Source organism: Capsicum annuum, chromosome 10 (genome assembly GCF_002878395.1).
Source record: "Capsicum annuum cultivar UCD-10X-F1 chromosome 10, UCD10Xv1.1, whole genome shotgun sequence".
Classification (NCBI taxonomy): Eukaryota; Viridiplantae; Streptophyta; class Magnoliopsida; order Solanales; family Solanaceae; genus Capsicum; species Capsicum annuum.
The window spans coordinates 217,378,507-217,406,417 of record NC_061120.1 but is presented as its reverse complement, the minus strand read 5'-3'; the positions used below and the strand labels follow the sequence as shown (position 1 = coordinate 217,406,417).

Genomic DNA, 27,911 nt, shown 5'->3' with positions numbered 1-27,911 from the left:
TAATTGTTTAGTAATTGACTATTGTTATTTTATTTTTGTAACTAATGAACATTTTAGGTTACGATCTAATTATTCCTTTTGAGCAAACAAAAACTCTTATCGCATATCGTTCTATAACATTCTAAAATTTTATAAACATCAAACAACAGTAGATGTTTCGGTGATGACTAATTGATATAAAACTTATCCAAACTATTAATTCAATATTTTTGAAGAATTGTGTCATACAAAAAACGTGACTTTTTTTAATGGAAGGTCACATCACTAAAAGACAATCCATTTTTTATATTTATTTTGTTATGTTTTTAAGTTATAAGAAGCAGCACTAAATTGTCTCTGTGCGATTTATAAATTACGAATTTAAATGGTGGAATTAATTAATGATGTTTGTTTTAGATAGACTGCCTATATTATATTTCTTTAGTGCGATGTTTCATGTATAGTGCTGTCCTTTTTTCGTATCTGATCTTGAACTACTTGATCACTATACTTTGAGGCTTGATTAATTCGAATTCACGCCAAAAAGTTTTACTTCGAGAGATAAAGGAATCATCTCCCACCAAATACAATTTTGTTCTCGAGATTCAAACCCAAGACTTCACGGTACCACCCACCACAACCTTTGATTGTAAAGGAAAACCTTCATAAAAGATATGACCAAGGAGGTAAATGTGAGCTATTTCGAATAGTTGGGAGGGTATATTTGGTCCTTTTTCGCTTTTAAAAAATGGTTTGAATATCGTGAGGTATCAAGTTCAATTCCCAATTGAGGCAAACGCTAGGTGATTTCTTCTCATCTGTTCTAGCCTTAGTGAACAGAGTTACCTGGTACGTGTTGCTGATGGGAGGCGGCAGGTGTCCAGTTGAATTAGTTGAGGTGCGCGCAAGTTGGCCCGGACACTATGGTTATCAAAAAAATAAAAAAATAAAAAGGTACAAGGAGGCAACATAAACAGGCCAACAAATTAAATCCCCTTCAGAAATTTCTTACTTGTTGGAAGAAGTCAAAAATCAAAATAGTACTATAAGCTAGCATACTGCATTGAACATGTAAGCAGCAAGCTGCATTCAATCATGCAAAATCACCAGAAAAAAAATGATAGAATTAATGAGTTCAGTCTGCAAGTCATCTCCGATGAGTTGAGTAACAAAGACGAGTAATGAATACTAAAGGAGGGGAGATGTGAAATGTCTAAATGCAGAAAGGAACCATATTTCAAGAGAGTTAGATGAACATGATATGACTTGTCTCGCGAAGACAGAACGGTTTTGGTGTACATATCCACAAGTTCAACCACTTTCATGTAAAGCATAAACAAAATCAAGATCCTTCATCGACAGATTTTGGAAGTATAAAGCAACGTCCACATTTCACATAACATCTTCGCTAGCAGAGTATCGTGTTACACCATCATGCTTAGTAGGCAAAAACCAGAAAAGTTCTCATTTAGTGAAAAGATTACCAGTTTTAGCCGAATAATGGAAGGTGTCACGGGATTAAATTAGTCGAAACAAAGCAAAGGGGAGTAGCATACCGAGTCTAACCTCCAACGAGCATGCTCCCTCCGTTCAGCACAGCAACTTTGAGCCTTCGTCTGGCTTCATTCACCATCTCAGTTGGTCAGTAGGAGTTGTTTCATTGACATTTGCAGTAACACGTCTCAAAGAAAACATAATAGAGATTCGAAACCAAAGAAGGGAATGGCACGTATAAAATCAAAGGTGACAAAGATTAGAGTACAAGGGCAAATATGGTTTAGTATTCCATGACATATGCAAAATAAGGGAACCTGCTAAGTGACTACTAGAATTTGCCGCAGAAATCCACACAAAGTTCAGTTCTTCAGAAACTTTTAGCTAAATTTCGAGAAACAAGGGGCAAATAGAAAAGCACACAGAATCAGTCCTCAATAGCAATGAGAGCTGTTCATCTGCACTCTACGCCAACTTCAGCAGCTCGCCTAGGCTTGTTTTTCCTTCTACTCCCGTTTTGTCTAAATCCAACCGACTTTATTAAGTCATTAGAGTTAGCTTTGGTCCCAACACCATCTTCCACTTTCATTGAATCTGCTTCCTTGACTTGTGACGTTCTCTTCCTCTTCTTTCCATTCACAGCAGCTTGGTTCTTGACATCTTTACTCAAGACCGAACCTTTTGTGTTCTCGCTGTCTTCTTCTTCGTCTTCTATTTTCACAACCTCTTGTTCTTCTTCCTCTACGTCATCCTTCGATAGCTTCTGCGGTCTTCCCCTTCTCCGGACTGGTATCTTGTCTTCTTCACCACTTCCGAGATCCTCATGAACAGATTGCTTCTTTCCCTTTGCTCTTCCTCTGCCCATCATACAAAGCTCGAAATTCTACTGGTGACAACTTCAACAAATCTACTTAAACTAGTATGTAACACTCCACCAATAATTTCAAAATCCTACAAATTATATGAAAAGAGAGGATCAGAAAGAACCTCGGAACGCTAAAGGACCAAACACACAACAAAATGATAAACTTTGCACAAAAGTGAATCCCACAGGATATATCATACACAGCAACATGAACAGTAAAGATAAAAAACATTATCTTTGGTACAAGTATATCCACAGAACTCAAACTGAAATCAAGAACAAACAAACAAAAAATTTAAGAACTTATCTTCAGAAACAAACAAAACTATGCCTTCCCACTTGACCATAGTTCAGACCAGGACAAGAAATACATCTAATGATTCAAACGGAACACGGAACCTTCATAAAGTATACAAATACTAGAGCTTAAACAAACTAAATCCAGTGGAACAAAAAAAATCTTTGAAGAGGAGTTCAAAATACAACTTTCCTTATCCAACATTCATCAGACAACAATAAAAACAGAAAACTTGAAGCTATATCCACCAAAATCAAATAAAGAACACCAACGACACGAGAGAAACCTACAGTACCTTTATACATTCAAACTCAAAGAGGATGACAAGAATTTAATGGAACTTTTTTCATTACAATAAATCATAAAGATTCAATCTTTCAAAAAAACCCACAAATAATATATTACTAAGCTAACGTTGATGCTAATTTGAAGAAAAGTTCATAAACACAACATACTTCAAGCCATATCCATCATTCATCAGACAACGAAAAACACAACATACTTTAAGCCATATATATATAAAGCAAATCAAGAACATCAACAACACAAGAGAGAAACATACAGTACCTTTTAACATTCAAACTCAAACAGGACAACAAAAATTTTAATGTAATTTTTCAGTACAAATAAATCCTAAAGATTCAATCCCCAGAAAGAATATATCACAGAGAAAAACATACAGTAGCTTTCACATTCAAACTCAAACAGGATGACCAAAAAAACTTTTTTTTCCATAACCGTGGTGTCCGGGCCAGCTTTCTTGCACCTCGACTGAATCCACGGGATTCCTGCTACCTCCTACCAGTAACTTATATCAGCTAACTATATCCACCAAGGATAGGATAAGGATGACAAGAATTTTAATGGAGCTTTTTCACAACAATAAATCATAAAGATTCAATCTTTCAAAATACAACCCCAGAAAGACTATATCATTAAAGAGAAACATACAGTAGATTTACATTCAAACACAAACATGATGACAAAAAACTTAATGTAACTTTTTCAAACCAATAGATCATCAAAATTCAATCTTTACAAAAAAAGCAGCAAGAGTATATCACTAAGAGAAACAAAACAGCAGCCTTATATCTAGGTGATTCTTCACATCTGTACAAAGTACTTGTGCTGGTGGGTGGCAGGTGTGGGAAAGCTGACCCGAACAACACGTTATCAAGAAGAACAGAACATACAGTAGCTTTTACATTCAAACTCAAACAGGATAACAAAAAAAATTTAACATAACTTTTTTTACAATATATCCTAAAGATTCAATCTTTTCAGAAACCCCACAAAGCATCTGTACCTTAAACTAATATTAATGATGTTTTTTGAAACTGTAACCAAGAAAAACATACCAAAAAAAGCTGACTTTTCAAGAATCAGCCACCATTTTGCATCTTTAAGCACAACCCCATTTCTCAAAATCCCACAATCCAATCACAAAATACAAAAAACAGAAAAAAAATCTTTTTTTTTTCGGTGATGTTAAAGATTGTAGAGTAATGGAAGTAAAGAAGCTAAATATTAAAGAAGGGAAAAAAGAGATCAAAATGAAAAGTATAATAAGTGAGTAGAGTTTTGAAGAGAACGAATCTTTGCCATTAGAGAGTTTGAGAGGTGTGATAATAAGCTAAAAGGCAAAGAAAGAGTAGAAAGACGAAAGAAAGAGAAGAAAAATGGGACATTACTCATTAGTAGTAGTAGAAGTAGAAAGTGTTGATGAGATATTTTATTATCTTAATGGGGGTATTTTGGGAATTGAGGGGTAAAAATATAGGCTTAAGGGGGGTGTTTGGTTGGGGGGGGGGGGGTATGTTTTATGAATTTCTACAAGAAGTTCAAATTAATAAAGAGTAATTGGATTTACAACTAAATACAAATAAATATTTACTGGATCATACTTAGTATAATTTCACAAAATGAAGTTTCCGAAGTATAGAGTGTACGCATGTTCATATTTCTATTTAGATGCGGTTTCTGATAAACTCTCGATCCAAAAAATTGTTTGTAGCAATTCAAAAAAAGTAAGACGTAGTGTAATAACAAAGATCAAAGGATAAGAAACTACCGGACCAATACTATAACTACTTACAAGGACAGATAACAAGACTATATACAATAGCGTTTGTTCGAAAAATTTATGGCTGCAATAGAGAGGCATTGTTATATATATTACTGACATTTGACGTTCAGATCTCATCTAGCTGTTATAAACAAAAGTATACAAACTTAAAGAGACTATGAATGTTAAAAAGGCATAGATTAATAATCTTTTCATCGTGAAGTTATGAAATAACTGCTGAACATTATTTAAATATAATTTTTTTTCTTTAAATTAGATATTCATATTTGAAATTTACTGTATACACAGCATTAATGATAATTACCATAAATATTTTGATATTTTATTTTAGAGAAAATACATTAAATCACCCCCCAACTTGTCGAGAAAATACATTAAATCACCCCCCCAACTTGTTGCCAAAACTTAATCGGGCAATTATATACCCCCTTAATAACTTCCAAGTGAATTAAATACCTCCTAAAGATATATCACCACTCTCACAAAGGAAGGTGCACTACACACGCGCCTACATCACTCCATGTCATCACCACATAAATATTTATTTAAAAAATAATGCCGCATATATATATTTATATATATATATATATATATAATCACTTTCTTCTTCACATCCTCCCTACCCATACCACACCAGTCCACCATTTCTTCCATTGCAACAACATCAAAAATTTCACCTTTAACACAAGATTCTCACTCTTCACCCACTCCACAAAAACAACAATCACACCGGCACATTTACAAATTCATTTCGATTTTCTTTCTCTTGAACGATAATTGATATAGAGAAGAAATAACTAATAGGCCAAACACTGTCGGAGCCTGAAAACTAAACCAAAATCAGTGAAAACTAAACCAAACACTGCAGCAAACGTCCTAGGATGAATCTGTCTTTAACAACGACATCAATTTCTCAATCAACAATAAACGAATCCACCAACCCATCATTCGCCCGATTATACGAGATTGAATTCATCAAATTTGATGAATTTCTGATAAGCACAAGAATTTTCTCCAATTTCTAATAAAAATTGATTTACCATAGTCTCCAAAACTTTAAGCTTGCTCGGATGCTCCTAAACCTGAAATTTCAATTCTGACCGTAGTCGATTCAATTGCATTTTCGTCAAATGGAACATGAGTTGTTTGTAAGTGAAGATATGAAGCTTCAAATGAAGAAATAGCAGCGAAGAGGGAAGAAATAAGGGATTTAGTGAGATGGGTGTTGTTGGTTAATTGAGGGAATTTGCAGAACTTGGGTTTGATTACAATTTGCGGAGGTTTTGAATAATAGGAGATTCAAGAACGGACAATATGGAGTTGAGAAGCATTGAAGTAATTAAAATCAAGTAAAGGATTGGAAATTGTGAAGAAGAATAACAAAATAAGTTTAGTAAAGGAATTGGAATGAAGAATACGAGCGGGTTTACGAAGAAGACGAAGAAATGGGGTGGGGGTGCGAAAAAGATGAAGAAACGCGGTATTGGGGGGGGGGGGGGGGGGGGGGGGGGTGTTGCAAAGAAGAAAGCTGCATTTGGGGTGCTTTTTTTTAAATTAATTTTCTTGTTATATATATATATATAATAATAATAAATAAAGTGAGCCCTTTTTTCAGGAAAAAACAAAACTCACATGTTTTTTTTTTTCCACGTCAGCCGTAAGGATTGAATTTAATTCACTTGAAAGTTGTTAAGAGGGTAAATAATTGATCGATTAATTTAGGGTCTAAAGTAAATTTTGGCGATAAGTTCAAAGGGGGTTTGATGTATTTTCTCTTTATTTTATGCATAATATATTTTTTATAAAATTTTAATACATAATATTTGAGTATGTTATTATAGGAAGGTAACTTTACAAATAGTGTATGGCTATAGCGTCATGCTGTTAAAGGTAGAATGTTGCTATAGAGAAGTAAAATATAAAATAAAAAATCAATTTTGAAGAAAATCAAACTACTATAGTGAATTGTTGTTATGACGAGGTGATGTTATAGAGAATTGTTGTTATGACGAGGTGATGTTATAGAAAGATCTGATTGTATTTGAATCTAATATATTTGAACAAAAAAGTTATTCAACTCATATGAACCTGAAATGTAAATTGATTAATTATTATTTGAGGCAAAACAACTCGCATTATATAATTTATCATGAAAATATAAGCAACAACTTATAGAAATTTTGGATGAGTTTCAATAATAAAAATATTAGGATTTTGAACCTTATATTATAATCATTTCACTTCGAATGATAAAGTATCTTATTAGTCTTTATGTAATATTTAAATCTATATAGATATGTACTAATAAATAGTATCATAAAATTGGAGGGTACTTTCGTCTTTAAAAATTAGCAGTAAGTCTTCACGTATTTGAATTGCTAGAACCAATTTGGTTATTGTACTATGGCTAATTATTAATTCTAGAATGAAATGACTAAAAAGCCCCTCCCACATGTCCATGGGTCCCACATGTTGAGTTGGTTACTGCTAAGTTGATGACTTGATCCTGTCAAAATGCAGATACTTGAGTATGTTTGTTGCTAGTGGGCTATGTCTAAGCCCAATTCAGTAATTGGGCCTAGTGATAGGCCCAACAACAAGTTGGGTTAAGCCAGATTCCGTTTACGCTTGACCCAACTTCTTGTCTCGGGGTGTGCATACTTTGGTAAATATCGAACTACGGTACTAAACTAGTCAACCTTGCATTATTCAAGCCAATGTTGTCTGGGACATGAGAGGGAGGTTTGATTGACGTTATAAGTAGTCAACAATCCTTTACCTCATGAGTTAACTGTTCGGGTCAAGTGTGAAAAATACACTTTTGGAAATAATTAGGAGAATCATCAAATTGGTTATAACTTGAAAATGCCAATGACATAACTTTAGTGACGAACTTAAAACGAGTCTACGTGGTCCCTAGATCGAGTATAGAACACCCCGGGATGGGTTCAATTGCATCCGGGGGAAGTTTGGTCATGGAAAATAGGTTGTGCGTTGCAAGGGGTCACTGCCTTGTCCCCGTGCCGCGAGGGGACAGTCTCATAATGGCTAACCCCCTTTCCCTAGCTATACGGAAAACCAACCAGCAACAAACAACTAACATACCAGTGTGATCTCACAAAGCGCGAAAAATTGAATTAGTTGGAAACTATAGAATAACTTACCACAAAAACAAAATGACACCTTATATGAATCCTTTCATTTCATTACATTTTTGCCTATGCAGTCAACAGAGTCATTGACATTTACTAGTTTGATAATGAACAAACTAATTCGGTATAACTTTATACTGTATTTTACATTTGAATCGAGTTCCTTGACAGGCTAATTATCAGATGAAACGTTTGAATTTCTCGTCTCCAAAACAGTCCTGTTTGTGTTTTGCTGTTGATCAAGTATCATCCTCAACTTTTTTGCTTGTTCTTCGATCCTCGTTTGTAATGTTCGTTGATTCTGTATAGCAGTATGACGAGAATAGGATTCAGAAAGATTGGTTGAACGTGTTTTTTTGCTCTGGCAATGTACGATGTTTTGTTTGTGTGTGTGGTCGAATTGGCTAAATATATGTTAATAGTATACATACCTCTAGTTGTTCGTGAAGACACCTTTGTACTTCTAGTTGCATTTTCAGTGCTTCGGTGATTTCTGTTGCGCTGCAAACAAGTTTGAATTTAGAGTCGATTTGATTTCCAGCTAAAATGATGGACGAATTGAGTAATGAGGCATTCTTTTTGGAACGGACTAACATGAAAAGTAGGATAAGCAAATTGAAACGGAGGGAGTAGCAAGTAGCATACGTTTTGCTCTCGATATCTGTCACAGTATCCAGGCTGTTTCTCTTTTCAGATTTCCCTGCAGATTCTGGATGTTTTGCATTACGATATTTCTGAGAAAAAAGGAAATAGCGTCGAGTTATATGAAATGGACTTGTGAGACGAAGTATTTTTTCTTATGGATTAATAAGTACCTGCAAATGGCTTTTAACTTGATCAAGAGTTAAGCTTTCTGAGTCCATCAGATTTAGTATTTGCTTCGGCGTAGCCTCTGAGAGATGAACGAAATGAAATGACAGTCAACGGCAAAGACGAGCGCTTTTAGAGAAAGAAAGATAGTTTTGGAGTTACTTACTGTCAGCGCCTCCAAGGCGATTTGCACACTCAAGAAATCGATCGTGTAGATCTTCAGTCCACCTGATTCTTGTCTTACTAGGCTTCTGTGTTGCACCAGAAGATGCAGAGTTATGACAAGTAAGTGAAGGACTCAAGGATTGTTGCCGCATACGTGTCAATTGAGAGCCACACAAATCATGAGAGAGCTGTGGGACAAATATAAGAAGATTCAGAATGGTATTAACAACATTTCACTATGACAGTCATGTCTTCTGTGGAACCGATCTTTCATGTTATGTCGTATTATATGTTCTTTATAACAGCATGTCGCTATAGAAGCCAAAAAACATCAGAAGTAATGATGTTGTTATAGAGAGGTTTGACAGTATATTGTTTGAGATGAAGACTCACACAGTAATCTTGATTTTCATCAAAAGGCAACGCAGGGTGCCTCCGATATGAAGCATCGAATTCTCCCAACAACTTATTTTTCAGATGCAACATCCTCTCTTCTTCCGATGCATCGGAAAAAGTGCACTGTCTGCAAGGTCCCTCAGGACTTATGAATGATGGCAGTGAAATAGGCTCAGATTGTACCATTGAGTCTTCGAAGAATCCATTTCGACATTGTTGAGGATCATATGATGACATTTGAAGATCATAATTCTCGGTCTGGGAAGTATCATCTTGATTATCATACTGTGTCAACCCGAGGCAACGTTCAGTAGCGAAAAAAGCTGAAGAAGGGGAACCAATACAGCTGATTATACTACTTGAAGATGAACTAGCAAGCTGAAAATTACAAAGCTCCATGTATGATGAATACTGCAACTGTTGATCAACAAAATCTTGCACTTGACCTGAGCTTTTCGGAAACTCTAAAGTACAGTCACTCGAAAACTCATTGCCCTGAGTACTAATAAACCTCTGGATACTCATTTCCAAGATGATCAAGAACCTGCAATATCAAATCAAGAAAGAACCAAAAGTGGATTCAAAGTCGAGGCAAAAGGGGTATATGAACTGCGAAGTTCTTGGCTCAATGAGTCCCCGTAAGGTTAAAAGGCTATGCGGAAACAAGAAAACGAGTATGAATATTCATCAAACATAAAATGCAGCAGTATTTTAATGCGGATGACAGCTCCTGATCAATACATTCTTTACAAAACTTCATAAACAAGATATACATACAATATGTCAACGACTCGAAAATGCCAGCTTTATAAATTATTCTGTAAGGTAATACTGATAAAGACTAATGAACAATCTATTTGAAAAAAACAAGGCCAGAACATTAGTAATACAAGAAAACAAATGCCAACTTGGTATATCATACCTGAACTGTTACTCCAATTGGTCGCACCCCAATGGATGTGATGTAGTCGCTCTACCCTAACATAAGCATCAACGACTGATTTCTATAGGTCACACATAGATAACGTTACACATAGGGTGACATATAATGATATTTATTTTACCAAAACAAACAACAATTATTATCAAATTAAAGTGGGAATTTTGAATGAGGTTGACTATGTGCCAGCCTAATTTTATATTTCTATCTTTCATATCATATAGTACTTGTTAAAGAAAATGCATATATATAAGATCTAAGTTTGATTTTCTAATCATTCCTATTTTTATTGTTTTCTTCTTATCATTAGAAACTTAACCCCACCTCAATTTTTTCTTTCTTCCTATATATATATATATATATATATATATATTGTACCAACTATTTTTAATAAGTACGACAACTAAAATAGATCGAAAAGAACAGCATCTAACCAAAGCAAAAGAAACAAGAAAAACACAATCGAATTCACATTAGGGGTATCAATAATACTTATAATTATTATTTAATGTTTCAATAGCAACGTTATTGGATTCTCCGAGCTCCTTCATCTACTGGTTATTCAATTTCATATTTTTTAAAAGTTCTTCCTTATCTACTGTTTTTTTTTTTTTTCACTTATGACATTTAATTTGAAAAGATGTTTTCCTATGATTAGATATAGTAGGTCACTAACATGGATTGCGGTGGGATGATTGGGATTAATTCACTCTTAATTAGAAATCTCGGGTTCGAGATTCTAGAGAAGGAAAAATTCTTGTTATGAGTGTCGCCCCTATAAATATATCGATCATGAAATGCATGAATTTAAATTTAGCTAGACCTCAATACAAATATCGAACACATAATAAAGATATAGGTCTACATCAAGCATATGCAAGAGAATCATATATACCATGTATTTAGTAGAGAATAAATTGAGCCTAAAATTAGCTTGAATCTCTTTGTAAAAATCAGCATGTGAAGGTGACAGCAGATTCTTTCACAAGGCTTTTAGACATTATTGAATATTCAAAAGTTTGGTAAAACTTACAGAGTAGTATAATAATATATTAATTAAGCTGAAACCTTTGGAAATTCCACTAATATATCATTAACTATTATTCTTCAAGATATAGGTTATGCCAGGAAGATTGCTTATCGAGGACATTGACCCTAGAAAGGAGAGCACGAAGTTTGAAGATTAAAATAGACAGTTAATAGGCAGTCGAGGAATTTTTTTTTCTGAGAAGTAAAGCTTGGTTTTGACCTCGAGTACCTATTTACCCTACAAAGATAGGGCTAAGGACGTAAGGTTGATTGTATACACCTCATTCTCTCCAAATTTCAACTCGTGATATCACATTGAATATGTTATCGTTGTCGTTGTGTGTGTTGGAGGGTGGGGGTGGGGGAGGGGGTATGTATGTATTGGACCCTTTGGGATTCGAAGTATTTATAAAAGAAATTGGAGGATAAATCTTTAGTGAAGATCAATAGGAAATGGTCTAATGTGTACTCGTGGCCTCCAACTTTATAAATCTAAGAATAATAAATTGCGGAGCAGTTAGAGTATAATAATGGAAAATATTAAAGTCAAATATGATTTGCAGGTACAAAATTGCATGTCACTCTTATGGTTTGAATAAAATTATCAAATTGCATAATTTTGATACTCACCAAAAGAAACGGTATATATGTGTGACCAAAAAAATTTATAAAACTATACAAAATAAGATCATATTCATTCTGAACGCACACTTTAGGATATAGATTTATCTCTTGACGTAACATGTAAACGAGAGAAAGGACAATAAATATCTTGGATGGACATGCAATTTTATGATGCATCTGGTTTTTTTCTTAGATAAAAAGAAAGATATTTTATATCGTATACAATTAGATTATTGAAATTTGAATAACGTTATTGTTTTCGGAGAAAATGTGTTCACCGGAACTTCAAGCAAAAACGCGTGATAAATATTTGAACTTCAATCATATGTGCATAAAATTCATGCAAAAATCCTGAACTTCAATTATATATGTGTGAAGTTTAGTCATGTAGGTGACCTCCCGGGTAAGATTTTTGCAACTTTAGACGCATATATCTGAAGTTATCTTGAAATGCCTAAAGGGCAGCCGTTGCACTAAAGCTCCCGCTATGCGCAGGGTTCGGGGAAGGGCTCCACCACAAAAGTGTAATGTACACAGTCTTACCTTGCATTTCCGCTTATCTTGAAATGCCTAAAGTTATAATTTTTTATATACTAGGAATAAGACTTAAATGGTAAATAGACTATACGTGCTTAGAAATGGCTGTTAATGAAAGTTTGCATAGGCCTAATGATCATTGTTGAATTCGCATCGTAAAATGTCGCATCAAAAAATAAAATGCTCTCTAACAAGACGACTTTGTAATCAGTAAACCAAACATCACATAGTATGTATTTTTACCTACACATTAGACCAACTTTAAAACATTTCTTAGCTTATAATGATCAATGCTACAATTCAAAACTCAATGAATAATGAGTTGGCCTTTTCACCATGGCAGAGTTCGAACTCATGACATGCACCTGCGCTCGCTAGACTAAAAGCCACAAGGCGATGCACGGAGTGATGTTTATCCTGAATAATGAGTTTGCCCCGTTTACCATGATAGTTTGAACTCATGATATGTGTCTAATCCATATGTCTGACTCACTAAACTAAAGCCACTAGATAAGGCAGATAGTAATGTTGTCGTGAAATAGTTAATACCTAGCTGTAGTATGACATCTATACATTCGCCCTTTTACCATGACAGAGTTCGGACTCATGACATGCATCTAATTCATACAACTGAGCTCACTAAACTAAAGCTACAAGATAAGGCAGACAGTCATGTTGAATACAAAACACTCAATACTTAACCGGCATATGAGATCTATCCATCTATATTCAAGTTTTTTTTGAGACTAAGGGCTTGGAATGTCATACTGAAGAAGCTCCAAACAACCAGCTTTCCACGAAGTGCTTGGAACTTACAAGACAGTGCAGCAACAACAACAACATACCCAGTATATTTGAGGGGTTTCGGGAGGGTAGAGTGTACGCAGACCTGACCTCTACCTCATAGGTAGAGCGGTTGTTTCCGATAGACCCCCGGCTCAAGACAGTAAACAAATGAATTCTTTTCATAACCTCAATACAATTAGATTATAATAGGAAGATACTCTAAAACGGCATGATAAATGGAATTATAATCATCCAGTATATTACCAAAACCAGCAGTTAAACTTATAAACATAAACATAGGAATGAGTACATTTTAAACCATAACTTTCCCTCCATATTATTCTATAAAGATCTTATCAAAACAAGCTGTTTTCTATTGCTAGTACTTCTTACTTCACCTTAAACCCTCAAAAACTCTTTAAACAAGATCCAAACATTACCCTAACAGAAATTTAAACAAGAACATAATAGCATCAAAACAAGAACAATTCTGAAGTAATCGAAAACCTTTAAACATGAAGCAATGTCGACTAATTCAAGCCTTCTTTAAGTCCTCATTGCCATTGACTTCCCCTTCTATTGGCCTCCCATTCGACGACTTCTTATCAAAATCACCCCTCCGATCACCGGAGTATTTAGCCTTACTGTTCTCTATTTCATTCGTACTCGGAAAACTAAACTTTCTTGAAGCTAATTCAGACCTTAAATCATTCAAAGCATTTCTTAACAGTCCATTTTCGGCTTGTATTGTCTCCAACTGCTGCTTCACATCCAAACAAGCTTGTGTCAACTCTGCATTTTCGAGCAAATTCTTCTTCCCTTTCTTCGACTCATCTCTCGATACGTGCTTAATCCCAATCTTATTCATCACCAGCAATGGGCATTGTCTGAAAGAAATGCCCGCGAAGTTAGTTCTACCCAGTATAACAGTATCCGAATCCTCAGCAACTTTCGGAAACTTAAGACCCCATCGGAAATTCACCACAGCACGGTTCCTCAAAGGTAACGAAGTCCGTGCACTAACCACAGTACCAGAAAACAAGTTCTCCAAAGCTCCAGCAACAGCAAAATCAGCCGGAAGACAATCAATTTTCCTGCTAAGAAACCCCGATTTCTCTTCATAATAATCAGTTTTCATCACGGGCGTCTCAAAATCATCAACACCATTGGACATCGATCCCAAACTCTTCGTAAGAGACGATGAAGAATGCGATTTCTTCAAACAAAAATCACCAAAACTCGGTTTAAAATGGATAAAGAAACTCGGGTTCTGACTCTTTCCAATCAAATTAAACTCCGCACTCATTGTCAAAGGACTCAAAATCGGAGAACCAAAATGCCCAATCCCAGTTTTAAACACAAAACTAAACGGATTTTTCGAATCATTAGGTCGATAACCGAATTTCAATGAAGGACCCGAATCAAATACAGTGCCAAGAGTCAACGATAGCTCGTTAGATTCACCAGTAACAACTCCTGATTGGAAAGGGATGTTCAGTACAGTTAAGGGAATTTTGGCTCTGATTAATGGTTTCTTTTCATCGCGAAATTTGATCGAAGCTTTCATGGTTTCGAGATTTTGAAAAAGACCCAATTTAGTAAAAGGGATTAAGAGAAAAACCCAGTTTTTGGATTTGGATTTGGATTTGGTTGAGTATTGAAGGAGAAAAATGGGGGTTTATATAGGTGGATCTTGAAGAAGAAAGAGAGGGTTTTAAGGGTTCTGTAACAGATGTTAGCTGGCAATTTGAAAAAGGTGAATGAGATTTTTGGTTTATTTGTGTTGTTTATGGACAAGATTACCCTTAATCAAATCAGACATATATAGTAATAGTAATTTATTTAAGACAAATAAACTTACCCTTAATCAAATCAGCTATATATAGTAATTTATTTAAGACAAATAAACTTACTTCGATGGTAAGTATTCCTCAAGTCTAATCTGTAGATTGTGATTTGTGAGTTCGAGTTAAAGGAGCAGAAAGTGTAAGAGAGCTCCTAGCAAGGTGTAAAAAAAGGATTAATATATAGTTCAGACAGAATTGAGCAGCTTTAATTCATAATTTTATGTATGTCTTGAGACAAAATAATGATAAAAACTAATATTTAAAGTTGAATCTCCTAATATTAATCTTTGAATTATGGTTGATACAAAGTTTAATAGATAGTTCAGACTGAATTAAGTAGCTTTAATTTACAATTTTATGTATGTCTTGAGATAAAATAATAATAATGAAAAATATACTTTAATTTTAAACAAATTGGGAGATTGTGGGTTGTCGTGGTACAAAGTATACTATATAGTTCATACATAGTTAAATAGCTTTAATTTATAATTTTATATATGTCTTGAGACAGAATAACAATAAAAAGTATACATCAATTTTAAACATATTGGGAAACCGAGGGTTGTCATGACATTTGTTTATGTTAATAGTTGTAGTGTTGCTCTTGTAGTTTCTTGTGCTTTGATTTCTGTCACTATCGATCGATGCTTTATACCTCATTTCGATGTAATTTATGTTCTGTTAACATATATATTATATGTTATTTCTTGTACTTCTGTTTTTTTTTTTTTTTCAGATTGTTTTGTATTGCTTTATCTTGAGTTAAAGATCTATCGAAAACAGTATTTCAACATCTGAGATAAGAATTCGAAAGCAAGCAAAAACCCATAAATTTAAATTATAAATCCGCCTTCTCATATCTATCTAATATAAATAAATATATATATGTTGATTACATTACATCACTAGTATTTTTTGGATCTTTACTGTGTGAACACCACATGTTGTTGGTGGTCTTTTAGGAATTTAACAAATATATGATTGATTTGGATTGGTATATTATATGAGTAGGATTTTAGAGGGAAATGTTGTTTTAGAATATTTTTGAAATTCGAATTTTGTATTTGTTGCAATATAGGAAATTTGTAGCTTCTTGTCTGTAACTGATTGGATGCTGATGCATCAACTTAAATTTAAATTTTAGCTTTAAAAATTATTCCAATCATTGATATTTTGAATTCTTCAATAATTATTAGGTAACTGATTAAAACTGAAATTACGTTTTATACAAATTTGCCAAATTTAAAATTGGATTTGAAGTTCACACATAATGTTTGAAATATCTTGCAAAAATTATATTATATAATTCAGGCTAAAATTGAATGTGTTTGTATGTATTTAAGTTATTGAATTTGGCATTAGATTTTTTTTTTTTTTCATTACTGACTTTGGCACTACACATGGATTATGGATATTACATCTATATACATATTATTTTTTTATGATTAAATTATAAATTAAGGTAGAATATGCATGAATTAACTATGTTTTGGTGATAACTGACAAGAACTTATGTTAAGACACGTGTTAAGTATTTACAAGATTGATGTAAATATCAAGGGTGGATAAATTTTCAATATACTTTTTGTGTTCCAAACATGAGTTTTGGCATTTATATCTTAATAGTATTTTTTTTATGAGTATCAAATATATTTTAATTGTTCCGCTTTATGTAAGCATGTTTGATTGGGCAGAAATGTAAGATATAAAAACGATCTTTGGAGTTTGTAGTCTTTTTTAAAGTGTCACATAAAAATGAAATAAGCAAAATAATTTTATAAGAATGTCGATTATTTTAGAAAATTGTAATGGACAACATTTTGGTCACCATTTGCTTTAAAATTACAAATAGGCTGCACTTACGAGAAATTACAAATAACTTAACAAAACTTACAACAATACTCCATATATCCAAGGTAATCTCACGAGTGGAGTTTGGAGAAGGTAGAGTGTATAAAAACTTTATTCCTATTTTGATTGAGTATAAGAAACATCAAATAGTAGCGAAATTGAAGGACAAGAACGAAGAAACTACACGAGTAATAGTATGGCTAACTTGTATGGAAGGAGAAGCTAACCTCCTGCCCCCGTTTCATGGCCTCCATAAGCTTCTATCAAAGGTCATGTGCTCGATAAGTTGAAACACATCATGTTCTATCTAATCACATATCCCAAATACTTCTTCTGTTTTTCTCTTCTGAAAGTATTCATAATCAACTTCTCACACCTCCTCACTTGGGTATCCCTCCTCTTGAACTTTTCACGTGTCTAAACCATCTTAGCCTCGCTTCTCGACATCTTATCCTCTACTACGGTCTTCCTACCATACCTCATATATCTTTCTTATAATTGCATCTCTCTTAGCATGTGATACACTCATTACAAATATCCTTATTTCTGCAACTTTCATCTTTTGAAAGTAAAAGCGTTTGACTGACCTACACATTATTATCAGAAGATACTAAAAAAACAAGCCTCCATTTCATCTACATTACACTAGTACTGTATGTGACATTACTGTCAATCTCCCATATATTCTTGTATAATAACTCCAACTTTCTTGAAAGAATAATTCGTTATAAATAGAAATAAGTATCCAGTACAATCTTGAATCATGGCCAAAGTTGTTACGACACACTTCAGGTTCAATAGGGGTCCTATTATTCCCATAAAATCAATTTTAATATATCTTTGTCACTCTTTTGTGCTGACGTGATACTTTCATTGCATAAAAAATGGAGTCCACGTCCGCTACAAAGGTGCTACATTAGTTAAAAAAGTCAACAAAAATACACTAAAATTTAGTTCAAAAATAGTAGGTCATCCGTAAATTTAAAATGTATCGTAGTAAATTCGTTCATAGTTTAGGGTTAATGGATGCTTTGCGCTTATAAATAGGAACAAAATCTAAATAATAATCTAAAAAAAAAAAAACATTTAGGTGTTTTACACATTTATGGGCCTATTACTCTAAATGGGCTATTTTACTCCCCCCACATATTAAAAGGCCTAAATAGGAAATAAAGCCCCAATATACCAAAATCCATAAAAACACCAACTTACGTCGGCGCACACATCACAGCACGTGACTTTTGCCCTTTTCCTTATTAAAGATTTTGCCTACCAAATATATTTTCAGAAAATCCCGCGCGGATTCCAAAATTCAACTCTTAACTAAATTTAAATCCCTATTTTCAAATCCGAAAAAACTCATATACTCTTTCCACCGCCCCCATTTCTTCTTCCTCCTCACAAAACCCTAAATCTACTTCTCGGGTTTCCGGTTCTGACCCGTTGATTTTCCCTCCGTATTCTTGTTAGTTTTCCTAATTTTTTGTTCAGTTTTTTTTGTAGTAGCTTTTGTTTAATTGCTGAATTTGAGCTATGGATTTCCGGAAAAGGAGTAGAAACGATGGTGTTGGTGCTGTTAATGTCAATGGCGGTGCGAAGAAATATAAGTCAGGTATATACAATTTTATTTAAATTTATTTTTGGTGTTTTTTTTTTAACTTTGATGTATACAATTACGCTGTTTATATCTGGTAAAAATTGTCTGTATGTATATATAGTAGATGTTGAACCCTTTTGTTTTTTTTTCATGTGTTTATTTCTTTGTATTTTGAACTTTGTTTGTGAAAATTGTGGCTCTGCTATTACATGTATCGTGTTGGGATCGTTGAGTATGTTTTGTGGGTAGCTTTAGAATGGTTTGTCCGGTACATATGTGGGTAGCTTTAGGAATGTTTGTTAGGGTTTACTACACGTGTAGTGTTTGGCTTTTGCTGGATGTTTTGTGATTAGATTTAGGGTTTATTAGGCTTGTTTTGCTTATATGTGGGGACCAAGGGATGTTGGCTTGAACTTTTATAGGTATAGTTGGTACCCTAAGGGCTCGTTGGGTACGAGGGGTAAGGAATAATTAATTACGGGGTGCGTTTATTCAATGTTTGATTAGGAGAAAATCGCAGGATTACTTATCTCAGGAGAGTTGTAGTGTTATTTTTATTCCAACATTGAGAGTGAAATAACAAGCTTATTTCTTAATCAAACGAGTCCTTAGGGTGTAGCTTAGGTGTAAATGAAGTGGTTTAAGCAACATGAAATCTCCGGTTCTAGCCTCGGTGTAAAAAATTAACTAGTTAGTAGAGCTAGTGCCATGAGGGCTCGTTGGGTACAAGGGATAACGGATAATTAATCCCTGAATTAATTTTGGGATGAGCTTATTCCATGTCTGGTCAGGGATAAAACCACGGGATGATTTATTTCGAGAGGATTGTAGTGTTATCTTTATCCCATATTGAGGGTGGAATAACAATCTTGTTTCTCAACCAAACGAGTCCTAAGGGTGTAGCCTAGTTGTCAATGAAGCGTGTTAAGCACCATGAGATTTCAGGTTCTAGCCTTGGTGTACAAAATTACCTAGTATATGTTGCTTTGATATATACAATTTGGTTTTCGAGTTTATGCTTGTTTGGGTTTATTAGGAATGTTTGTCAAGGTTCACTACATGATTCTGGTTTTGTTCTTGCTTTATGTTTTATGGTTCTATTTAGGGTTGCATATGTTGGGGAGGAAGGGATGTTTCTTTGCACTTCTATAGGAGCTAGTAGAGCTAGTACCGGAGGGTGTAGCTTTTAGTGGTCAAGGAAGTGAGTTGAGCACCATGAAGGTGTCAGGTCTAGGTTCTAGTCTTGGTGGACACAGTGACGAATCTAGGATTACTAGAACATGGTTGCACCACTAAAAGAATGAAGGAAAAAATGTGTTTTTAGTGTGAGTTGATACTTAAGTCCTATGGGTAAATGATTCAACTTTCAATCAATTGCGCCATTTAGGCCTTATTTGTTTTCATTAATGATTAATACTGGTAGTTTTTCAACATCTTTATAAACATAATAAACATGCAATTCACATAAAACAACAACAACAAACCCAGTGTATTCCCACTTAGTGGGGTCTGGGGGGGGTAAGATGTACGCAGTCCATACCTCTACCTCTGATGAAGTAGAAAGGCTGTTTTCGAAAGACCCCCGGCTCAAGTCACGAGATATCACACAAACACATAGTACAGCACAGCAGCAGATGACATAACATAGATACGACACCCATAGGGAATATAAAACAGAGTAAAGCAGGAATGCAGGAATAATAAAGCAGAGGAAAGCACACAGATTCGTAATAAACATGGAACACGGAACACGAAACACTGAATACAGAATCATAACAGGAATACACCCCCACCAATTAATTCCCTACACTAGCGACCCGAACTGGCCCTAATCCTCTGCCGTAATTCGCATCTTCCAGCCCTTCCTATCTAGGGTCATGTCCTCGGTGAGCTGTAACTGTTCCATGTCCCGCCTAATCACCTCACCCCAGTACTTCTTCGGTCTACCTCTACCCCGTCTAAAACCATCCAACGCTAGCCTCTCACACCTACGGACCGGGGCATCCATGCCCCTCCTCTTCACGTGTCCGAACCATCTCAATCGTGCTTCCCGCATCTTACACTCCACTGAAGTCACACCAACCTTCTCCCGGATAGTCTCATTCCGAACTCTATCCCCTCGGGTCAGTCCACACATCCAGCGCAACATCCGCATTTCTGCCACCTTCATTTTTTGGATGTGGGAGTTCTTAACTGGCCAACACTCCGCTCCATACAGCAAGGCCGGACGGACTACCACCCTATAGAATTTGCCTTTAAGCTTGGGCGGCACCTTCTTATCACACAGCACCCCCGATGCGAGTTTCCACTTCATCCATCCCGCCCCAATACGGTGCGAGACATCCTCGTCAATCTCACCGTTACTCTGGATCACGGACCCGAGATACTTGAACTTATCCCTCTTCCCTACCTCTTGTGCTTCTAGCCTCACTACTACCTCATTCTCCCGCCTCACGTCATTAAACTTACATTCCACATACTCTGTCTTGGTTCTGCTCACCCTGAACCCTTTAGACTCCAGAGTTTGCCTCCACAACTCTAATTTGTCATTCACACCCCGTCGAGTCTCATCTATCAGGACTACATCGTCTGCAAAAAGCATACACCACGGCACCTCCCCTTGGATACGCCGCGTCAACACATCCATTACTAACGCAAACAAAAAGGGACTAAGAGTAGATCCCTGATGCAATCCTGTCAGGACAGTGAAATGCTCTGAGTCTCCTCCCGCCGTCCTCACCTGGGTTTTCGCTCCCTCATACATATCCTTAATTACTCGTATATATGCCTGCGGTACTCCACTCACCTCCAAGCATCTCCAAAGCACTTCCCTGGGGACTTTGTCGTACGCCTTTTCCAGGTCGATGAACACCATGTGCAGATCCTTCTTCCTCTCCCTATACTGCTCCACCAACCTCCGTACCAGGTGGATTGCCTCCGTCGTCGAGCGGCCGGGCATAAATCCGAACTGGTTTTCCGAAATAGACACTATCCGTCTCAGCCTCACCTCGACCACTCTCTCCCATATCTTCATAGAGTGACTCAGTAACTTAATCCCCCTATAGTTATTGCAACACTGAATGTCCCCCTTATTCTTATAGAGGGGGATCATGGTACTCCACCTCCACGCCTCGGGCATCTTTGCCGTCCTGAAAATTTCATTGAACAATGCAGTCAACCACCTTACACCAGCCTCTCCAACGAACTTCCAAAATTCCACCGGTATCTCATCCGGCCCCGTCGCCCTACCCCTTCGCATCCTGCGGACTGCCTGTCTAACCTCATCTACCTTAAAACGTCTACAATAGCTAAAATCCCGACACTCCCCTGAGTGCTCCAGTTCTCCTAACACAATAGCTCTGTCCCCCTCGTCATTCAAGAGCGTATGAAAGTACGACTGCCATCTCTTCTTTATGTGACCGTCCTCCACCAACACTCTACCGTCCTCCCCCTTAATGCACCTCACCTGATCGAGGTCACGACCCTTCCTCTCCCTAGCCTTAGCGAGTCGAAACAACTTTTTCTCCCCTCCTTTCCCCTGTAACCCTGCATACAAGCTCTCAAAAGCGGCCGTCTTAGCTGCGGTAACCGCTGACTTCGCCTCCTTCCTCGCTAGCTTGTACTCTTTCCTGTTTACCCGCTTCTCTTCTTCGTCCTTACTTTCCACCAACTTAGCATACGCCTCTTTCTTGGTCTGCACTTTCTTCCCCACCTCTTCATTCCACCACCAATCCCCCCGATGATGTCCGGCCCGGCCCCTAGAAACACCCAACACCTCCCTTGCATTCTCCCTGATGCACGTTTCCGCCCTGTCCCACATACTATCCACGTCCCCCCTACACTCCCACACCCCCATTCCCGCCAACCTCTCCCCTATCTCCCACGCATTCACTGGCGTCAAGCCGCCCCACTTAATTCTCGGGCTACTCTCCTTACTCCTCCGCTTTCTATTCTTCTTTATACCCAAATCCATAACCAAGAGCCTATGTTGAGTCGAAAGATTCTCAACAATAACTAAATATTAGAAAAATGTAATTTTAATAAATAAAATTATTGTTTGAGAATTTTTTTTTTGTTTATGTTCACTAGTGATGGTGGATATAATTTGAAGTGTTTGTGGTGGCTGAAGATTGTGTGGTTGTTGACGATGTGTTGGTGATAGTTGTCGTCGATGCTAGTTGTAATGGTGAAGGTGGTTGGTAGTAGGGATTCGTGGTAATGGTGCTAGTTGTTGATAGTGATGGGGCGGAGATGGCCATGATGGTAGTGCCAGTGGATGTAATTATAACGATGAAGGTGACAACTCGTGTGGTAACAACTGACTAGTAATAGTTGGCGTCAACGTTGATTGTTGGTGATAATTTGAACTCCATATGATTAAGTTTTTTGTTTTCTTTAACATCTGAATATGTCAAATTAAAAATTACTGAGTATTGAATTTAAAATGGCAATAACCAATTAATCCCGCAAAATAAAATTTGAACAATATAAAAATTAAATATTTTGTCTTGAGCTAAGGATCTATCGAAAACAACCTCTCTACCTCATCTCAAGGTTAGTGTTATGGATTGCGTGCATTTTACTCTTCTTAGACCCCATTGTGTGGGAAAACACTGGGGATATTGTTGTTGTGTTGTAAAAATTAAATACTAAACCAATAATATATTTGAGAAAATATTAATATAACATAATTGAATCAGTAAACTGTCAAAATATAAAATATATTACATGTGTAAGTTGATAGTCATTTAATGTATCAAGATATAAACATTGTGAATATTCAGGAAATATGAGATGCTACATTAATTGTCAACCAATAAAACAGAAAAGATGCTACATTAATGAGTTCAGAGAAAACACGACAAAGTTTAATAATTCAAAGAACATTGAATGATCTTCTGACTTCCTTTTAGATCTGACCAAATCAGATATCTTAAGATCCATTAAGTGATAGAATTTAAAGAAGAACAAATGCACTTAATGGGTGTGGATGATTCAGATTTAGACCTTCATTAAGTGCAAAGAAATGAGGCTTTAGTCTTCTTGAAGCATATGATGCCACTAGATAATATTATACAGATTTTAGAAAATATATACATAGTATCCCTAGTTTTATGGAGAGACCACGGGTCCACATGACCTCTGGGTAGATAGAAATGCCTAGTATCTATTATTGGTGTGAGGTGGTAGGTATCTTGTGAAATTAGTTGAGGTGTACCCAAAATGGCTTAGAGAACACAATTATTAAAAAAATGGACCAGCTAGTAGATTTACTAGGATTTATACTCTGGGATCTTTTTTCTATTTTACAATTCTACTATTGTTTCTGCTTGCTGTTACTGCCTTGTCTTTATTGTTCTTTGAGCCGAGGGTCTAATGGAAACAACCTCAACTTCCTCAAGGCATGTATAAGGTTTGTGTACACACTACCCTCTCTAGACCCCACATGTAGGCTGTGGCGGGACCAAGATTTTTACTAAGATAGTTCATAATACAGAGAAGTAAACACGTGAAGAAGTCTAAGGTGGTTCATCATCTACTACATATACCTAATAAATAATTTTTATCATGTATTAGGACTCCCTCCGTCCCATTTTATGTGTCATCATTTCCTTTTTAGTCCGTGCCAAAAAGAATGTCATGTTTCCTTATTTGGTAAATATTTAAAAACACAATTACACTTTTACCCTTATTGGGCCCACTTAATTAAAAAAAAAAGATCGTAGCACATTTTTGATAAAGGACAATTTGGTAAATATTATCAAGTCTTCCCTTATTTTTTAAACTCTGTGCGCGGTCAAATGGCGACACATAAAATGGGACGGAGGGAGTATAATTTTCTGCCAAAGTCGGTGAGCCCCCGTCCATACCTGACTCCACCCTCTACCTGTGTGATTACACTTGGTATGTTGTATTTTTCTTACTTTTGGTATGTTGTATTTTTCTTATTTTTACTCCGCTGAGGTTCTTCAGGATGCCAAAATACTAGCTTTAAAATGTATAGAAGAGAGAATGAGTGTAATATAATAGAGTATTTCCTGTCCACTTCTGTTTACTTGGAAAGATGCAAAGCAGATTTTAAAGTTTAACCCATTTGGGTCTAAGGAACAGCTCAATGAATGTTCTGTTATAGCATAAAAGCTCTAAGCTTTATAGTATAATGTAGTTATCCTTGCTTCTTTGAGTCTGATGGAATGCCATATACTGAGAAGACATCCTAATAGTGGCAATGGAGCAAGTAAACATCGATTCAGCTGAACCCAAGAATTCTGATATGGAGTGTAAACATATATGTGGAGAATCATTAACAAAATTACATTTTGAATTTGTAGTTTTCAAAATTGTAGCTGGGCCAAATGTAAAAACGTTAATACGCCTATGCACATATTAGTTCTGCTTGAAACAAAAATATACTGAATTTATGATGTAATATAGCTACCATTGCTTCTATGATGAGATGGACTTGCAAAGATTGGAGAACCTCTCTTATAAATATTGACATACTTTCTAAAGTTTCAACTTCTACAGTTTTGTTGATTGTTGCTGGTAATAATAAATATGATAATCTGTCTAATTCTCATCTAGTGTTAATGTTGTCAGCAAGATTTCTAACTGGGATAAATAATTAATTTGGTTCAACAGAATTGGACTCCTTAACAAGTGGTGTAGGCAGCAAATCAAAGCCATGCACGAAGTTCTTCAGGTTCAAATCCCTGTCTACTAATGAACTTTAATTTATTATGGACTTTAAACTAATGACTAGTGCAACATTGATAATGGCTAATATTTCTGTTGCGACACAAGCTGGAAAAATGAAGAATTATGCTTGTCATCTTGTGAGGCTGTTAGATGCTTTAATGCTGTGAGTTTAATGATTATGCAATTCTTTGTTAACAATTTTTGTTTAGATAAATGTTTTCAGCTATTATGCACTTTGGAGGAATGAAAAATGGTTTCTAATATACTAACTGTCTTCTTAGTCTCTACTAATTATTACTGTAATGGGGTGTTATCAGCCTTTCAATTAATACATTTGAAAACAGGTATGCGACCCACTTCCATTTACTTTGATGGACTATAATGTTACTAAAATTTATCTCTTATTGCCTAATAAGGATACTGGTTAACGTTTTAATGGCTGCCACACATGATATTCTTCTGATACTCACTCTGGCACCTAGTTAAGTTAATGTTGAACACCAGTTTAGCAGGTCTCCCAGTAAGTGAATTACTGGTAAACTTTTAAGCTACAAAATGACACTCTAGCACCTGTGAAGTCCAATTCTGCTTCTTTTATTTGTTGCGCATGCGTTTCTTAAGCGTACCCTGTTTTCTTTGTACTTTTGTGACTAACTTTCTACATTAGATTTTGCTGTCACTTTTGGTTGACAAGCAAAAATTATTTAAAAGGATAATATTGGTAGTTCTTATTGAGCTTGGCGATTGGCACTGTATGTAAGAATTTAATCAGGATGCAAATACTGTCTGAAGGCCAGTTCCTTTATGGATGCAGTGCCTGTGATTTCTTTCTTTGATTTATATTTCTGCTCATTGCTCTTTTCTTTTTTGCCATTTTTTTTAACTTTTAGCGCATATCTTCTGGTTCCTTTATGCGTCTTCCAGATATCCATTCAGATCAATATTTCTCGTCCCCATTTGTGCTGAGTGGGCAAAAAAGATGGAATTTTCTTTGACACAAGCTTTGATCTTTCTTTTGATGGTGATCTCATTTATTCCTAATTGCTGTTCTGGTTGGTCAGAGGAATATCTTATTTTGTTTATTTACATACTGGGGCAAAGTGAAGAGGTTCTCATCCTGCTCCTGGAAGTTGGAATCTATGACTCTGGACTCTTAAACCTCTATTTCCTTCATGTCTGTTTTGCTTCTATATATTGCTTTCCTGGAATCATAATTGTTAAACCTGTTCACTGTACCTTTAGGTATGGAGGAGACCTGTGTTGGGTTTTCTGTGTTACACACCTTTGCCTTCTGTTTCCGAAAGTATTACAGATGAAAAATACTTTGCTGTATTATCCTAATCCAGTTTGTCTAGAATTGTAGCTGCTAACATCTGCTGTGCCTGCATTGCCTATTCTATCTAATTGAGACGGGAAATTTGGCTTTTGAATGGTTTGAAGTTTATATCTTTTTCTTTTGGTTGCAGCACTGCTGGCTGCCCCTTTGGTGAGAGCTGTCATTTCCTTCATTACGTCCCTGGTGGCTATAATGCAGTGGCCCAGATGATGAAATTGGCACCAGCTCCATCATTGAGAAATGCTGCAGCACCTCCCAATTCCAATGGTAATGCTGCTCCTGTTAAAACCAAACTTTGCAACAGGTTCAACACTGCAGAGGGATGCAAATTTGGAGACAAATGCAATTTTGCTCACGGGGAGTGGGAAATTGGAAAGCCTACCATTCCCTCACAGGAGGATCCACGTGCAATGGGGTTTGGTTCTATGCCAGGTCGTTTTGGTGGGCGGATGGAGCCTCCTGTTTCAGGACCTGCTGCTAGCTTTGGTACGTCAGCCACTGCAAAGATCAGTGTAGATGCTTCTCTGGCTGGAGCCATCATTGGGAAGAGTGGGGTCAACTCTAAGCAGATCTGTAGGCAGACAGGAGCCAAGCTGGCTATCCGCGATCATGAAGCAGATCCAAATCTCCGAAACATTGAGTTAGAGGGCACGTTTGAACAAATTTCACAGGCTAGTGCGATGGTAAGGGAGTTGATCAGCAGCCTTGGTCCAGTAGGTGGTCCTGGAAGAGCACATGGAAATCCGGGTGGCCCTGCTCCTCCAATAAACAACCTCAAGACAAAGTTGTGTGAGAATTTTGCTAAAGGGTCTTGCACTTTTGGAGACAAGTGTCACTTTGCCCATGGTGCTGCTGAATTGCGGAAAACAGGGGTGTGACCGTAATACTTTTTTTTGCAGTACCTAGCTTTTTAGCGCGTCCAGTTGGTGTTCCCCGTTGTATTATCCTTAGTTCTGGGCTGTGGTTATGCAATGCAACTTCGTGCGTGAAACTGAGCATTGTTTTAGTATTCAGGCAGGGTTTATGATGACATTTTATAAAAAGCAGAAATTCTAGTGCAGTAATATGCATGTTTGGGTTAGAAGCTTATTTTCTCTGATTTCCTTTGGATCCATGAGCTGTTTTCGTATGGTATCTCAGTATATTTTCAACTGATATGGAGGAAGGTAAAAGAAAGTTATATGCATAGCAAAATTATTTTTCTTGTTTTAAGGTAATATATAATATCCTTGCAAGATATATGTAGTCCTCCTAATGAATCGCCGAACCATCATTACAAGTCAGTCGCTATAAATTGATTAAAATCCCTTTTGAGTTGCATTTTGACCAATGTACAAGTGAACTTGGTCGAGGGCTAAAATGTTGAGTTATCCAATCTAATTTACCTTTTTTTTTTTTAGTACGAATGTCATGTTATTTT

General features: G+C 36.1%; 4 protein-coding genes across 4 annotated transcripts; 1 reads left to right on the top strand and 3 right to left on the bottom strand.

Annotated features, from left to right (window-relative positions):
- Nucleotides 1-1,682: 1,682 nt before the first annotated feature.
- On the bottom strand, nt 1,683-4,339 carry LOC107843801. The gene is made up of 2 exons (XM_016688193.2): nt 3,995-4,339; nt 1,683-2,424 (listed from the first exon to the last, which is right to left on the bottom strand). Exon 2 carries the CDS (start codon nt 2,339-2,341, stop codon nt 1,928-1,930), a length of 414 nt encoding a protein of 137 aa, XP_016543679.2. The 5' UTR covers nt 2,342-2,424; nt 3,995-4,339; the 3' UTR covers nt 1,683-1,927.
- Nucleotides 4,340-7,911: 3,572 nt separating this feature from the next.
- Nucleotides 7,912-9,997, bottom strand: LOC107845150 (myb family transcription factor PHL13). Its single transcript, XM_016689404.2, has 6 exons — nt 9,243-9,997; nt 8,851-9,037; nt 8,690-8,766; nt 8,520-8,608; nt 8,306-8,375; nt 7,912-8,175 (listed from the first exon to the last, which is right to left on the bottom strand). The coding sequence occupies exons 1-6, from the start codon at nt 9,768-9,770 to the stop codon at nt 8,047-8,049; spliced, it is 1,080 nt and encodes a 359-aa protein (XP_016544890.2). The 5' UTR covers nt 9,771-9,997; the 3' UTR covers nt 7,912-8,046.
- A 3,397-nt stretch (nt 9,998-13,394) lies between these two features.
- Nucleotides 13,395-14,951, bottom strand: LOC107843800. Its single transcript, XM_016688192.2, has one exon. The coding sequence runs from the start codon at nt 14,726-14,728 to the stop codon at nt 13,697-13,699; it is 1,032 nt and encodes a 343-aa protein (XP_016543678.1). The 5' UTR covers nt 14,729-14,951; the 3' UTR covers nt 13,395-13,696.
- Nucleotides 14,952-18,139: 3,188 nt separating this feature from the next.
- LOC107843799 (zinc finger CCCH domain-containing protein 14) lies at nt 18,140-27,580 on the top strand. Its single transcript, XM_016688191.2, has 3 exons — nt 18,140-18,471; nt 25,099-25,159; nt 26,622-27,580. The coding sequence occupies exons 1-3, from the start codon at nt 18,393-18,395 to the stop codon at nt 27,367-27,369; spliced, it is 888 nt and encodes a 295-aa protein (XP_016543677.1). The 5' UTR covers nt 18,140-18,392; the 3' UTR covers nt 27,370-27,580.
- Nucleotides 27,581-27,911: the final 331 nt, after the last annotated feature.